This window comes from Symphodus melops, assembly GCF_947650265.1.
Source record: "Symphodus melops genome assembly, chromosome: 9".
Lineage (NCBI taxonomy): Eukaryota > Metazoa > Chordata > Actinopteri > Labriformes > Labridae > Symphodus > Symphodus melops.
This window is the reverse complement of record NC_136699.1, coordinates 8,644,951-8,660,806: the sequence shown is the minus strand read 5'-3', so window position 1 is coordinate 8,660,806 and position 15,856 is coordinate 8,644,951. Positions and strand designations below refer to the sequence as shown.

The 15,856-nt window shown below is 41.5% G+C and overlaps 1 protein-coding gene across 9 annotated transcripts in view; it reads right to left on the bottom strand.

Annotated features, from left to right (window-relative positions):
* diaph2 (diaphanous-related formin 2) overlaps nucleotides 1-15,856 on the bottom strand; it is a 361,962-nt gene that overhangs the window by 236,550 nt on the left and 109,556 nt on the right. For all 9 annotated transcript variants that reach the window (XM_079352006.1, XM_079352004.1, XM_079352007.1 and 6 more), the window contains 6 exons: nucleotides 14,860-14,968; nucleotides 12,333-12,443; nucleotides 10,056-10,168; nucleotides 6,593-6,709; nucleotides 1,958-2,076; nucleotides 333-397 (listed from right to left, as the gene is read on the bottom strand). In XM_079352006.1, coding sequence (XP_079208132.1) covers nucleotides 333-397; nucleotides 1,958-2,076; nucleotides 6,593-6,709; nucleotides 10,056-10,168; nucleotides 12,333-12,443; nucleotides 14,860-14,968 — 634 coding nt within the window. The remainder of the gene's footprint in view (nucleotides 1-332; nucleotides 398-1,957; nucleotides 2,077-6,592; nucleotides 6,710-10,055; nucleotides 10,169-12,332; nucleotides 12,444-14,859; nucleotides 14,969-15,856) is intronic.

The window sequence follows — 15,856 nt, the reverse complement described above, 5'->3', positions numbered from 1 at the left end:
TAAATCAATAAAGCAGAAAAGGAATAGATATCAGAGGATTTAAGGGAAAGGGAAGATAAAGAGAAACATCCTAAAGGGCCTGGTTAAAATGCACAAAAAGAGCCCTCACATAACTTAACTCTCCCCTGGCACGGTGCACAAATAAGTATACATCAGAAGATCGCCATTGATTCTTGTACTGCTGATACGGATCATGTAGCGTCACAGCCAGCTATTGATCAGGGCATGGAAAATCAATAGCTTGTCTGGGAGCTCTGAGGGAGAAAAAAAAACTTTCCTGATGGGGAGTTGGCCAACCAAGGGAGGGTTGTTGGGAGTGATTAATGTCTCACCTTTTTGGAGAACTCTGCAGCCTTCTGCTCACTCTCCTCAACTTTGGTTTTGTCCACACACTGATCTGCAAGACAAGACAGCGATAGTGATGAGAGATGTCTAAAGTAGCACTGGGTGGGACGTGCAGCATTAACTTTAGTGAGATTTTAAGCACATTTAAGCTCTTGTGACAGGAATTCATTCTTTTAAAAGTCTGTTAGGACAGTAAGGTGGTCTTAAAATGCCCTATATCATAACAGCAGAATGACTAAGCTTCTTTTTTTCTTTTTTTCACCTAAAGATGAGATACTTCATGCTTAAATGGATCTACACGTGTCCTCAATTGAAAGGTAGTTTGAAATAGGTTGGGATGAAATGTAATACTAAGGGACTCATTAAAAAAAGGAAAATAAATGACATATCCGCCCTTGGAGAAAAGCAGACAAAGTAGAATGGGCAGCAGTGGCGACTGATGCAACTGCTGTGTTAACCTTGTGAAGAGGGGACAAGAACGGGGAAAGTGTTTTCATGATGTGTTCAATGACGGCCTCACATTCGCTGAAATCAGTCATACTGTGCAACTGTTGGCTCATCCATTTGTGGTACTGTTTCACCCTCCTCTTCTCTTCATCCTACTCTATTGACAAGTGTCTTTAAATCGTCAGACTCCATACCATAACAATCTTGATTGGAGCAGAAAGTCAAGGAATTCATATCGTACTTTCTTCACTAACTCTTCTCTATAAAATCTCAGCGTACGCACAAAACGCTCATTGTACAATTACCCTGTTGATAAATCATCTGAAGCCTAAAGTGTCTAGAAAGTTAATTGCTGTCAGATCACACATCATGCGATACGTTTTCCCACAGCAAACAGTATTGTTGTTCGGGGCCAACGCCATAGTATGAGAAGTAGAAAAAACAAGGGTGGAACTGCATCTTTCAAATCGACATTAGGAGGTGGTGCCATCAAAGCCCACGGTTTATGTGTGGATGTTACAAAATTCATCCCTGCAACTTTTTTTTTTTTTTTTTTTACAAACTGATTAAACTGCAGGAAAATGAGTGAGAAAACTTATTAGACACTGCATCAGTCCTCTGTGGATAGCTCTGGTAACTTTTAATGACCCTTTGTTGGCAAGTCACAGAACTGTTTGTGACACTACAGAGGGAAACAAAACGGTGTTATTTCTCTCTCTTGTCTGCACAAAATAAATCTGTCCATTAGTAATGCAGTGCAAATAGATGTTCTCTCTATAATGCAAAGAACACGACTGACAGACACCTTCACTGTGGGAAAAAAACGACATTTAAAATGATTCCGAAGAGACAGCATACACTTTGCCACACAGAATGTATTATTCATCAATAATTAGATGACCCGGATCTTATATGTCAAGCCACTGCAGGTGTTGTGTTTGGCAGAGGAATCTCAGGCAGATCTGGGAGGATAATGAGAATGACTGCAAAATATCAAAACATTTTTAGCAACAGCAGTGATGCACCTCCTGCGGCACGGAGCTTCAAAGGAAAAATATCTGATCCTGATTTCAGTTTATTCCATTATCGGAGAAGTCTTGACGACATGTATTAAACTTTTTTAAACGTTCAACAGAGAGTTCATCTGGTGCAATTTAAAAGGTACCAATCAGGTGAGTGAAGTCCACGTCCAGTCTCTTGCTGTAGCCAAAGTCCGGGTCCATGCCGCTTCGATGCAGGACTACCTGGGACACGCATTCTTCTATCACCTTGTAATACTGAGGCCTGAGGGGGTCACAAGACATGAAGCAGAACAATTAGACACACCACAAAAAAAAAAGGATATGAGTGACACGAACCTTACAAGGCTAATTAACCACAAATGATTCCCTTATCCAAGCTAGAGGTCACAAAATGCCAAGTCAAAAAGGGTGCTTGCTGGAGAAAATAGGCACCCTATTAAATTTGATCACTTGCCTCACACCGATCATGAAATTAGCAGATTAATGGGCAGACAAAACCAAAAGTCTGCATTAGTCTGTCCATTTCAAGGTGACAGACGGATGCCCATGCTACACTTACCCTCTTGCCTAATTTGCAATCATCTCAGCCAATTAGAGCAACCATAAAAAGTGAAATGTAAATCTAATCAGTGTAATGTGTGTAATTGAAAGCACAATGACCAGGAAAACATGTCGGCCTGTTAGGAGTGTGACTGAGCGCGTGCGTTGTCAGGCGGGGGGGGGGGGGGGGGGTTTCAACCCCAGAGTCCCGTTCCGCCACACAGGTTGGTATGTGACCTTTTCTCGGTAACATTATCAACTTTAATTGCAAGTGACATTTAGCAAATACAATGCCATCTTAAGCTGAGCCCCAGACTGAGAAATAATGATTTTCTAGGCATGACACTGACCACAAGTTGATGTTTAAATCGGCTATTGTGGAAAGAAAAAAAACATCTTTATTCCAGCAAAGACTCGAGCTACAATTATTTTTAAATGGAAGGAAGGGTTTGAACTGAGTTAGGAGGTGTGACAAAAATGATCTCTAATGAGTCTCATTAATAACCAAATCTACTTATAAAATAACAATTCCCTCAACCCGCGTTAACTTCAAATTAAAGTGCTTGTGGAAATTGCTAACTAAATTGTTACAGATTTCCTGGAACTTCTGAGCAATCACAGCCCCTTTGGGTGGATATAATATTACAAGTAGGATGACCGTATCAGCAGCTGCAACAAGGACAGCCTTTTGATTCAGGAATCACAATCAATACTTTCATCTCATATTTCAATATAAAACTGTGTTCTGGTGTGCACAGAGTAGACGTGTAGTGTTCTTCTACGGGACCCAGTACAGCCCTCTGAATATATATAAAGACAGAGCAGAAAATCTGCACATTTTACCCAGATATCATAACAAATGTGAACAACTGTGATTTAGATAAGGAATGAAAGATGTTTTGAAAGGCTTAGTGATGGTTTGAACTTCTGAGAAAATTGCAAACAACACAAAAAATGATTCATTTGAGTAGGCAGAGCTGTGGATTAAGTGTGTGTGGCCAGGTGGGTTAATTGTGGGTGGTGCCAAAAGAGCACATAGCAACAGTAGATAAGTACTTGTTCAAGTCAAAAAAGATAAAAGTGTTAAAAATGATAAAAATGTTACAAAAAATACATACTGTATGCAGTTGTTTAAAAATAACACCACGTGAAACGAAAGGGAGTTTATTTTCAAGGTATGACTCTGTTGCCGGTAATTTCAAAGCTTGAGTTGCTAAGTAGTGGGTGGACAGGCTGCATCATGCTCTCAACAGGAATATGAAAGAACACAGAATTCTGAGCCAAAGAAAATAAGAATAAATCATCATTTAGGTGCACTGTTTTGAAAGCATGAAATGCCATACATTAAGCTGGAGCTGGCGGATGCGCCCACTCGTGATGGGAAGAAGCTAGTGAAAGCTCACGCATCGCCCTGCATGGCTTAAGCACTGTGGCACTCGGCTTACAACTGTCACCAGTGTACACCACATTATTATCTCAATAAGCCGCCCTATTTTCCCTTCGTCCTCCATCCTCCGCCACCACCAGGCAGATAGGGGTTGGGTGGAGATAACTATGAGACGCAGAGAGTGACCCAGAACTGTCAGGCCCCCCTCCACAGTGGGCAGGGCTGGGCTCCAAAAAGCCAGCATATGTCCCCTGCATCATTCCCCTCCTCTTCTTTTACTCTGGCACCTTCAATTTCTTCCAATGATCGCTCGCAGTTCAGTGCAGCCACAGCCACTTGATCCAGCTCTGCTCCACATAGCCAGAGTAATCCCCATATCACCCGGCTGCAAAAGAGCAGATCTGCTCTATATTTGCTGGGTGGGTTTTGATGTGCTCCCATTTATTAGGCTTGCGGCGAGAGATTAATTATCACCAAAAGAAATCAAGCCCCGGAGGGGAGCGCAACAACTCATGTTGTGTTAGGAGGAAGGACAGCAGACAGAACACTGCAACAAGCTACCTTCTTAGACTTATTACAACACGAATAACATTATTTAATGAATTCTAATTAAACACCGATTATTTCTTAACACTGAAATCACATTTCAGTGGAGATTAATTATGTTGGGCCATCATATGCTACATTGATGAAAAACCCAAAATCTGTCACACATTCATATAGGACCTGCCCGATATGGAACTTTTGGGGCAGATGCCAATATTGATAAAATCAGTTACTGATATATCAGCAGAGATTTTTCTTCGACCTGCTGCGTATTACATCTGTAGAGACAGATACAGACATACATGTTTTATTGTGTTGATCCATCAAATGCGGTCATCAAACACTTGTGGAAAAGATATTCAGAATGACGTAGATCGCTCAACTGGAAAGCGACTGCACATGCGCATCACCTCTGACCCTCTGGAGAGAGATCATCTGTGTTGGAATCCATATCGCACCTTGACAGTGACAGAAACTGTCTGTGTAATTCAACACTACTCAAATGAAATGCTATTTGGCTGGTAAATCAATCTAGTAATATTGGCCAATGATCTGACAGTCACTTGATTTGCTAACGTTGGTCGATATTATCGACTGGACGCTTTATCAGTGGGGCTCTAATACATACCTAACCTTTGACTGCCAAAATTAAATGATTGAACTACATCCACCACCTATCTCTAAGCTGAAAAATTTGTTGTGTACAAAGATGACAAAATATTAATATATGTCCCGAGAAAGGAAACATGAACAGAAAAATAGCATCTGTTTGAAATCGTCATATGTAGTGTTGCATGCAGTGTACAGCAGTGTTATCCTCAATACATCACCATTTTGATGTATTGAGGATAAAATGCGTCAGTCAGAATACATCTCTGGTGTTAGTGTTTGTGTACATATATGGGTCTGTCCTTGTATTTGTGATTGAAGGCATATGATGCCTTCATACTGTGGACTTACAGAGTGCCTGGACGGTGAAGCAGAGGTGGACGTGGCTGTAGCTGGCTAATGTGAATTCTATTTCTCACTTCCCACATATAGATGAGGAATACATTATTCATATCCCCAAGGGAACAGCAACTTGTCTATGGTAAATTCGTCTTCCTCTTCTCATCTTTCCTTCGTCTTCAACTCTTTTTTTTTTTTTTTGTCTTATAGCTACTAAAAAAAACATAGTCTGACACAGCAGTGATTTTGTCAGTGTCCTTCCATTCAGAGGGGCCGCAGAATTCCTGCCCAGTGGGTGACATATTTGCTCCTCAAGGCAAAGCAGAAAGCTAACCCAACAGTTTAAAAGTACTTTATTATTCCGAAGTATAGAATATTACCCTCCTTATTTTAACGTGTGTGTCTTAGACAAAGGGAAGTTTTAGTTTAAAGTTTCATCTCCATGGATTCCATCAACCTCCATCTTGGGGTGGCAGTAGCTCAGTCTGTATAGCGCCTCGGGCTGGGAACTGAAGGGTTTGCCTAGTTCTGGTCCAAATGCAGACCACAATCGGAAGTTGGTCTTGTAGCTGGGGAGGGACCAGGGCACTTCCCAAGTACTGCCAAGGTTCCCTTGAGCAAGGCACCAAACACCAACAACTTTGGTGCGCTTCATGCATTGCAGTGTGTAGCAACCCCACTCTGACATCTCTCCACCAATGCACGTCCACAGGTGCATTCATGGAGAAGATACAATCTGGTCACTACGAGGCCAATTCATACTCTGTAGTGTTTAGTGATTTCTTCATCATGATTGTTGGAGCTGAACGTACTCTAGACTTTGTCCTACTTGTAACCAACATTGTTTCACATGTTGAGTTGAGTATTGTGTCCAAATATCTGTTGGATTAATGATTTACAGGCTTGCAGTGCTATGTATTTCCCTCAATCAACAAACCAATTAGTTATCTAGTTAAGAAGAGAGGCAAAACAATAGATGCTGCTTTCTTGGTAGTTAATACAAAATGTGCAGTAAGATAAACTATTTTAAAGTTCAGCATTCATTTGGTGATGGATGGATGGATGGATAGATGGATAGATGGATAGATGGATAGATAGATAGATAGATAGATAGATAGATAGATAGATAGATAGATAGATAGATAGATAGATAGATAGATAGATAGATAGATAGATAGATAGATAGATACTTTATTGATCCCGAGGGAAATTCAAGTAGTTATCGGAAGAAATAAATGTGATGATGATGCTCCTCTAGTTACTGTGCAAAACAACTTGATCTCCCAAAGCTTCAACAATCTGAACAATCTTCTGCAAGTTCATCACAAGGTCATCAGTGGAATCAAACACAACTTACCTGATGTAATAGTCATTCCGGATCAGCAACAGGTGCTGAAGGATTGACAAGAAGTAGGCCTCTGAGCCGGTGTCTTTCACCATGTTGGACAGGAGATGGTAGACCTCATTCATGTCAGTACAGGAGCACGGTTAAGGAAAAACAACAACGAAACATACACTTTGACTAACTTCTCCAGAAAACTACCACAATAAGAGTTCGTGTTCAGGTGCTTTCAACTCTTTGTAAACATTTAAAAGTGTATTAGTTTATGTCTTTTTTTTTAAGTACTTGTTTATTTTCCCCCTATTCCTCTCCTCAAGTTTTTTGACAGGCGTCATGGAGCAAAAGCTAAAGGAGACGTGAGTCGTCTTATCCATTCGCTCTCGGGGGAGCTAAAACAGCGAATAAGGGGAAGGGGATTGGCAATAAAGAATGCTCCCTCTGGTTTACCTGTCACTCCAAAACCTTTCAGAGGAGAAGCAAATTAATTACATGAAGAAAAAAAAATAACTCACTGGTTTGAATGTTTAAGGCAGCAATGATGGGGCGCAGGAGGGGAGGGGGATCATTCACAGGGCAAAAGCCTGGCTGAGATTCAGCTCTCAGATTAAAACTGACGTGCACTCAGTAGCAAAAATTCACGTTATTAAATTTGCAAAAGGTATTGATTATGTGTCATGTGTTTGCTTTTCCCAGGAGGAAGGAGTGATGGCTTTGACATTGAAAACAGATGTTAAACCAGAATCTTTCTTCTTTGTGCTTTCATTTTGAAATATCCTATAGCTTATCAGTTGACGAGTATTTAACACAATTTGTATTAGTTCTGATGGATTTCAATTAAAGCACCTCTGAAATGTTCAAATCATCGAATCCAAAACAACACAACAACATTTTAAACACAGTGTATGGAAAAGAAGGCCACATACATTCAAACATATTCACCAAATTAAACGTCTGTGTTAATTGTCGCTTTTGTCGTAAAAGGTTCATTAAGGAGTAATTAAATCGGTGTTTCTGAAACTTCTAATGGCTTCCTGAAAAAGCAGCTCGAAGAAGTAAAGAAGCGAGGAAAATGAGTGATTTGGAGCCTATTTAATTTGTTTGCTCGAGAAAGGAGGCTTTCCCAACGGAGACTCATCTTGTTTGGAAAAGTGAAATAAGCCTCTCAGATATGTGCACATTTAGAAGGAGAAGAAGAAAAAAAAAAAGAAGCGGAAGAAGGGGAGACAGTGCCCTGTTAAGCTCGCAGAGATGAAAACCTGATTGCCATCATAACATGAAGTGTGCTAAAATATTTACACAGCGCGATGTACTGACTGCAAAGCAATCAAGTGACATTTTCAGCACTGTGGCAGCATGTGTTGTCAATCCCCTCCCTTCTGCTGTGGGGAAAAAGCACATCCGTTTAATACGTGATTTTTAGGTGACTAAGCTTAAAGGACTCAGACAGAATTAAAGTTTAATGAAGACAATAAAGCGCCACAGCTACAGTAATATTTAGCATGTTAAAAAAAAAAAAAAAAAAAAAGAAGCTGGTTCTGTGGATCCAAGAGTCATGACAGATTAAAAGGGTCAAAGGTTAATCTAAAGAGTCAATGTTTTGTTTTCTTCCTGGTGCTATTTGTCAGGTTTCATGAACCGCCAAAGCAAGCTGACTTTCGCATTAGCGTATCAATATGTCCATTTAATTGTTACTCAATGATAAAAAAAAAAAAACATAGCTCTTCTCTGCATTTCTCCATCTCCCATGCTCTCATCCCCACAAAACAATCTGCAGCCGCTGCAAGAGGAGAGGATCAATTCTTTTAAATACTGTGTGACACTTTTCCTATTAATTTCAACAATGTCTGTAATTAAACTCCTATCCCATATCAAATTTTTAGAGGGAGACGGATGGGAATACGGGCTCCCCTTTACAGGATCATTTCCCCTCCCTTGTATTAGCCGAGTATGAAGCCTGGGAGAATTACCAATCCTGTGAGATTCAATTATAGTCTCACCACTGCAGCGTTTGAGAGGACATGAGAAGGAGCTCAGGCTGGGAAAGTATCCAACTAGCTTCATCTATCACTAAGCTGCAGACATAAACCTAATGTAGAATGCCAATCCGTTCGATGACACCCCTGTCCCCCTCCTCTTCCATCCTTTTCTGTCGCGCTCTGTCTTTACACTCCCTCTCCAAATAATGAATAAACATGAGTGGCAGTCAAGTGTGACGTAGGCCAGTCAGTGTTGGGGGGTCAATCAATCACCATTCCACAGCTCATTAATATTTATAAGTGGCCTGGAGTCACCTCCTCGCCACACGGACTTGGACCGGACAGGAGATGAGCCTCTTCAGGTTAATATTCATGAAAGTGTGGGGAGAAACAAGACACATGTGCAATGCTCAGGTAGCAGAGGTAGGTGGCTGTGTGATGTCACGCACATACATGTCTGTGTGTATATGTGTGTATGCAGGGAAAAGGGGGCGAAGGGTAGCCTAGGCATTCGAATCATGCTCAGAGCTCCCAGGATCAATACCACATTGTCCTTGGAAACAAACATTGGGCCTTCTCATTTGTGAACCTGCTCAAGCACATCATTAATCCAGGTGCACTTTTTTCTTTTTTTCACCCCCCTCTCACACACACACACACACACACACACACACACACACAACCTCCACTCCTCACCTTCCACGTGTCAACAGAAACTGTCAGTCACAGCAGCAGCAGCAGGAGCAGCAGCAGCAGAGCTCTGTGTCAGTGTGAGAACTGACGGGACTCGACGGAAAGAAAAAGGTTGTGGGAATGAACATCTGCATAACAATGTCAGAGTCTGGTTCCACAATGTCAGCCGTTCATTCATAGCCTCAGAGAAGATTTGTGAATTATTAAAGGCTCCTTCCTCTGGGTTGCTTGAAGAAGTTTTCTAGCTCGGGACTCAATTACTGCCCACCTTATTAACTTCCACTCTGCGTGTGCGGAGTTAAACGGACATTGGTGGAGAGAGCTAAAGGGGGGAATTCACATTTCTATAATGACACGGAAAGACAAGAAGAAGTGATTATACTGGAAGAGAGGAAGCCTTGATCATATGATATCTATCAGCCCACATAAAAAGTGTTCAAGAGTCTACTGTGCATCGTAAATGGTAAGGAAAGGAGAGCGTCTGTCTGTTGGAAATCTTCCTCCTGATCGTAGCAACAGTCCTACTTCACTATACAGGCCATGGAGAAAAAGTAAAGAGAAGGAGAGGATGAAGAAGTGACGAGGTTGGGAAGGCAGGGTTATTTACCTTCAATACATGGTCAGAAAATTGAGCTAGATTATTGTGCTGCGGCTCTTCAAATCCTCTTCTGATGAACCGAACCATGAGGGGGTTTTAGTCTGTAAAGCTTGGCGGTATACACTCATCTCTTAATGCGAGCTCTGCAGAGCTACTCATCTGTATATGCACACAAGAGGGAGTACAAAAAAAAAGGGAAAAAAAAGGATATTCCATCTCGGCGCGGATGTCGTCCAGGCGGTGGGAGAGTTCGATGGAGTCCTCCTCCTTGTTTTCGTTGAATACCTTCAGCTGGATGTCAAGCTCCTCTGTCTCTTTTAGCTCCTGCATTGAGAAAGACATGCGGACGATGGATGAAAAGATGGGAGTAAGATAAAAGGTTGTTCATCAAATCAACAAACAATGAATTCAGACGAAGCTTATTAGTCTAGCATTGAACTGAACTTCTTGATCATGTTAATGCTGATGAGGCCTGTTGTAAAACATAAAGTGCATTGGACAGAATTGGACATTTGACTCTTTAAATCAGGAAAAAAAATGTCACCCTTCGGTATTTTTTTATTGCCCGAGGTGTCACTGAATTTGATTCTTTGCTGTGAAAAACACTTTTGCAAGTCTGTTCGACAGCATGGCGTTAACCGCGTCATCTCGCGACACCTGATTGCACACATTTGAAAACAACTTCATTCAATGAATCTCTCTTTCTGCTGATGGTCTCATTGCTTTAGGCAATCACATAGCGGCATCAGTATGAATTCCACACTGTTTAATAACTAGATTAAAACTCCTCACAAGAGTGTGCGTTCTTTTAACGTTCTTTGTTTTTGTTTTAGAACAAAAACGAGATGATGAATGTAAACCGTGTCGCTAAAATATTAGTTGCAGCGTACCAGCTAAGTGATTGCCCTGAACCTTCTCACTATGCTGCTCCAGACAGTCTCTTTTCCTGCACACCTGTTCCTGCCACAAGGGGCTAAGGCAGTGCTCTTTCCCACTTCTCTATGAATCACCGACAGTGGAGTTTACACACAGAGACAGGGCCAAATGTAACCCAATTTCTGCAGGTATCAATCACCCTGCACTGTTTTCGGCTGCACCATCTGTCTTAAGCAGCACTGTTTCGGAGGGAGGTGCACAATGCCACAAAAAAAGGGCGGAGGGAGAGAGAAGGGGAGCCAAATACACGTTTCAAGGACTCTAAGAACAAAACAAATTGGGCTTTCTTTGTCAGCGGAGTACACTTTTTCTTTGCCAACAGCTACACAGGCTCCTGAGCATAACTCATGATTGCATGAAAGAGTGTCAGTTTGAATGTGGGCAATAAAAAGCAGCAAATGTGGCGTCCGTAAATGACTGTACACTGAGGCTCTTTCATGTCAGGGGCCAGAACTTGTAGATAATTTAAGTAATGACAGAAATGATCAACAGGAGCAGCTGGGATGACTTATTAACAACTGGCTCCGTGACACGTTCGCCCCGCTTGCTACAAACGAGCGTGTGAGTGATTAGTTGGAGCTCGTTTGCCTTCACCCTGTGTGAGGATGTGGAGGCTTGTGATAATGATGCCAGGACGACCTGTGTGATGAGGTGCTGGCGAGCCGTCAGACTTTTCACATGATGCTACTGCTATTACTAGCTACACAACTACTGCTAATGAATATGTTAATAATAAAGCACTTGTATCCAATTTGCTAACTAGCTTATTCAGGAGTCAAATCTTGTAAAGCAGATTTCAGGGGCCTGCTGAATGCACTTTATGTTTAAACTAAAAGAAGTTAAAGTGCATTTAGTCAAAGACCTGAGGGGTGTGTGTGTGTGTGTGTGTGTGTGTGTGTGTGTGTGTGTGCGTAGTATGGGTTGGTGCAAGGTCATTGTATAAATTTAATGACATTTTTTTCTGAACTCATTTTCTGGAAGCTTATGTATACGGACCAACTGTTGCAATACCGATGGAAACCACTGGGGCAGTGTCAATAAGTGTAGCAAACACTTCGAAGCACGCCAGCAAAAAAAACGCAACGGAGATTAATACTTTGCAAAATCGTGGAACTTTCTGAGGAGCGATTGTGCGAATTGGTTTGAGGAAAGACTGCTAGAAGAGCTGGGCGGGCGGAGACGAGACGGGAACTGAATGTCAGCTGAACGGCAGGGAAGGAGAATTTACATTTTACAACGTACGCAGTGCATGTTGTTATCATTCACAAAGGAAGCAATAATGAGCTTTAATGTTGCATTCAAACTGCCTGGAGAGCAGTACTGCTAAAAGTAAGAGGCCATACTTGGTTTTGACAGAATAAGGTGTTGTATGTGTATGTCTATGTTTCTGAACTAACATCAAACTGAAATGTCCTGAATGTACTCTCTGAAACAGGAAAACAGTAAGAATGGGACCTCATCCTCTTTCTAGATGTGAGCAGTATAACTTGTAGTGAGTTGTATGACTCATGTCTGATTTAACCATCTGCTGTCTGATCGTTTGCCAACTCACTGGTAGGATTTTCTTGAGGCCACATCTTAGGAACTCGTTGCGTAGATGTATCCGAAAGTCCAGGTCATCGGGCGAAGTGACCAGGGCGTTGATCAACTGCATGCAAGCGACCTGTGGAGCACACAGAGAATACACAAAGGCGATAAAATGGAGTGAACCAAATGAGAAATCAGAAACAAAGTATGTATTTTTTTCACAACACAATTACTGCGTAAGATCGTGTGATTGACTTGTCAGCTCCATATTTGCTCTGTGTAACATGAATATATACTTGATGGGTAATCCGAAGCCTTTAATCTTAATATTCCAAGTTCAAACTACAGAGAAAGGCATTGCAGGAAAGAGAGAGAGCTCGGAGAAGTAAAGGTGTACTGACTACTTATGCATTATTAATGGATTTATTGGCAAGGAAAAAGCCTTGTAGAGAGTGTGTCTGGTTGAGGAGGAGGAGGAGGGGGGCGGCGGGGTGGTGGGGGGTTAGAGGAAATCGCTGATGAATGATAATGAGCAGTAAGGTGTTTCAGGGGAGCGAGCAACGGATAAGACAGCTTTCCTCGGACAGACAATCGATGGCAGGCTGAAGGATTCCCATGGACGATGTGAAACATTGTCTTCTGAAACCTTGACCCTATGCTTTTGGCTTGCATGTGTTATTAATAAGAGCCACAACAGCTGGGATTCTTTGAGGGGTTCTGGATTTAGCTTTTAGTCGTACCTTGGTTTCAGTCTTTGTTTTCACTTTTAAATCTACAAATCCCTCCATGTACGACGTCTGTATTCATGCTAGGATGCTACGAACACATGTAGTCTGCACAGCAATTCAATACTTCTGATTCTGAGCTACAGTTTAATTAAATGAATGCACAGGAATGTTTGCATGGATGCAGATATAAAACACATACTGAGCTTGTCCATTGAGAAAGCACAAGCTTTTAGAGTAAAAGATTCAACACCATTGACTATGTGAAACAAGAACCATGGAAGGCTTCACCATGTTCACCGAAAGAGCTCGAGGGCTTCCAGAGCAATATCTGTATATTGAAAGCTGACATTTTACTGTATCCACCGGAGGCCAGGTACATGAAAGGAACTCCACCAAATCTTCACAGAATCTATGTGAGCGAAAAAAGCCGAGGAGATCATGAAAAATTCTGTTTCTTCTCCTGCATACAGATTGGCATCAAGCGCCTCAAACACACCTCAGCCATATACTTTATGGAGTGGTAACAGGCTGAGTTGGGGACGAAGAACTTGTGTGTGTGTGTGTGGGGGGATTATCTGTGTTAGGTTTAGAGAGCTGCCATAGGGGGGCTTCCAAACATCGTAATTAAAAAGTGCCACCGCTGGGACGGTTTTAAAGTTGAAATGCAGAGTTTCTCTCGTCCTCAGCAGACGAGTGTCGCCTAAACAACGGTGAAACACATTTTAATCACATTAGCAAAGTCTACTTCAACAGCTCATCACAGGTTTTGGATGAAAAAAAAAAAAGTCTATTAATTTCCTCGAACCCCCTGCATCAGCAAAGCATTTTAATTTACTTCACAATTAGCAGGGCTTCATTTCATTAATGGCAAAATTTAAAGGAAAAACAACAGCCACCTAATAAAAGAATATCTACTTTCGCCTCCGCCACCCGCCTCATCAGTTTCCTTCATGACTTTTCCTTCATGACTTCCAAATCCCTGCAGTTAAAAAAGTAATTCCTTAAGTAATTCCCTGCTTTTGCTTTCACAAAGCCATGTTTTAAGGAGCGTCTTTACTGCTGTTGTATAGTTATTCCTGCTGCTGAAGAGAACAAGTGAAAATTAAGACAGGTATGGTGCTTTAGTTGCCCTTTTACACTGACTCCCCCGAGACCAAACCTGACAGCAGCAGAGATGAACATTTTCTTCTTCTTTTTTTTTTTTTTTTTTTAAAGCAAGTGGAAGTATTTGTAAGATGTGAGAAAAAAAAATGAGCAAGGTAGTGAGAGGTGAAGAAAAAGTGAGAAAAAGAGTAAGGAAGGGGGAAAAAAAGCTTCGAGAAGCCTCACATATCTGCTTTTTTTTCCCGTATTATAAAGTTTTATGATGTTTGTAATAAGAGTGGTATGGTTCAATGGACGCGATCTTTTAAGCAGGTGTTTTTGATAAAAGCCGTGTTGAAGGAGCTGTATTTCAATAGAATCAAAAGGAAGTGCAGAGAGGCTGACAAGAGCACCAAAGATGGTTAGACAAGATGAGAAAAGCACATGCATAAAGACAGCTGAAGTACAACGGGCCTAACAATGACACAGCAGTCGACTGAAGGCTTCAAACGGGGTGTTCATGACAGAATATGTACAAACGGCAGCAGACTGAGCCAGGTCTCTGTAAACTCTGCACTGCAGCTAATGGTATAGGCCTTTATTTGTGTGTGTTTTCAGTCGTGTAAATCAGTAATATGTCGATTTATTTTCAGATTTTTTTTTTTTTGACATGTCCATTCTCACTGCTGTGTTCCCTATTTATTCCTTAGAGAGACCCATTTTTGGTGTGTTATTACAAACCTGGAGCTGCTGGGCTTCGTGGTTCTCCAGTCCTTCCACGATTGGAGCAAATCTCTCTTTGTTGTTCCTCTCTGCAGCGATGGTCATGGCTGCTAGAATCTTATCCAGGCTGGAAGAAACAAAAAAAAAAAAAAAAAAAAAAGGGAGCAGGCACAACAAAAAAGTCAACAAACACTTTTATCACCTCGCTGACAGGACATTTACTCACAATTTTCCGTTCAAACACCATGTATCTTATCTCCCCTCGTGCGATGGTGTGGACATTAGCTCGGCCAGTCTTTGGTCACCCTGACAAATGCCACTGCTTTCCATCTCTTTCTATGCAATCTGCTCTATTATTGCTGCAGTGCCTAATTGGACATTATTATGCTTGTTACCAAGCTGATGATAGACGACAAACAGCTTTTTGCTGCAAACCACAATTTTGAGAGGGTGTATTTGGCTGGGTGAATGGGGGCGCAATTTATTGTAGAGGCTGCAAGATTATTTTGAAAAAACCCCTCATTGAGAAGGTAAGCAAATGAGAGTACTTACAATGGCTCAAGGCAGCTCGGCTAAATAGAGCAATGGACAATTTCAGGTTCTAAATTGTCAATGAAAGAATAATGCCTTGCTGCTCACACAAACACACACACAATGGGTGCAATTGAGGTAAAGTGATGTCTTACGAGCACTTGTGCAAACAGTGATTTACAATGTGCATACATAATAATAGGCAACAGTTGCTCTCTGTCACTGCAAGGCCACATTTGCTATTCTGCCTTCATCAATTGAAAGACTGAACAGCTAAATTCCCCTCCCCCACTTTTTGTCTTTCCTCCTGTGAGTATAAAGTTGGTTTAACAGTGATATACAAGTTGCCCTCAGTGGTGGGATAAATCAGCTAAGTTGAATAAAAGTCGTAAAAGGTGATATACGTGAAAATGTCAAGGATTGGCCAATGTATGCCTGTGAGAACAAGGCTTACTGATGCCATTCTTATTACCATGTATTACCT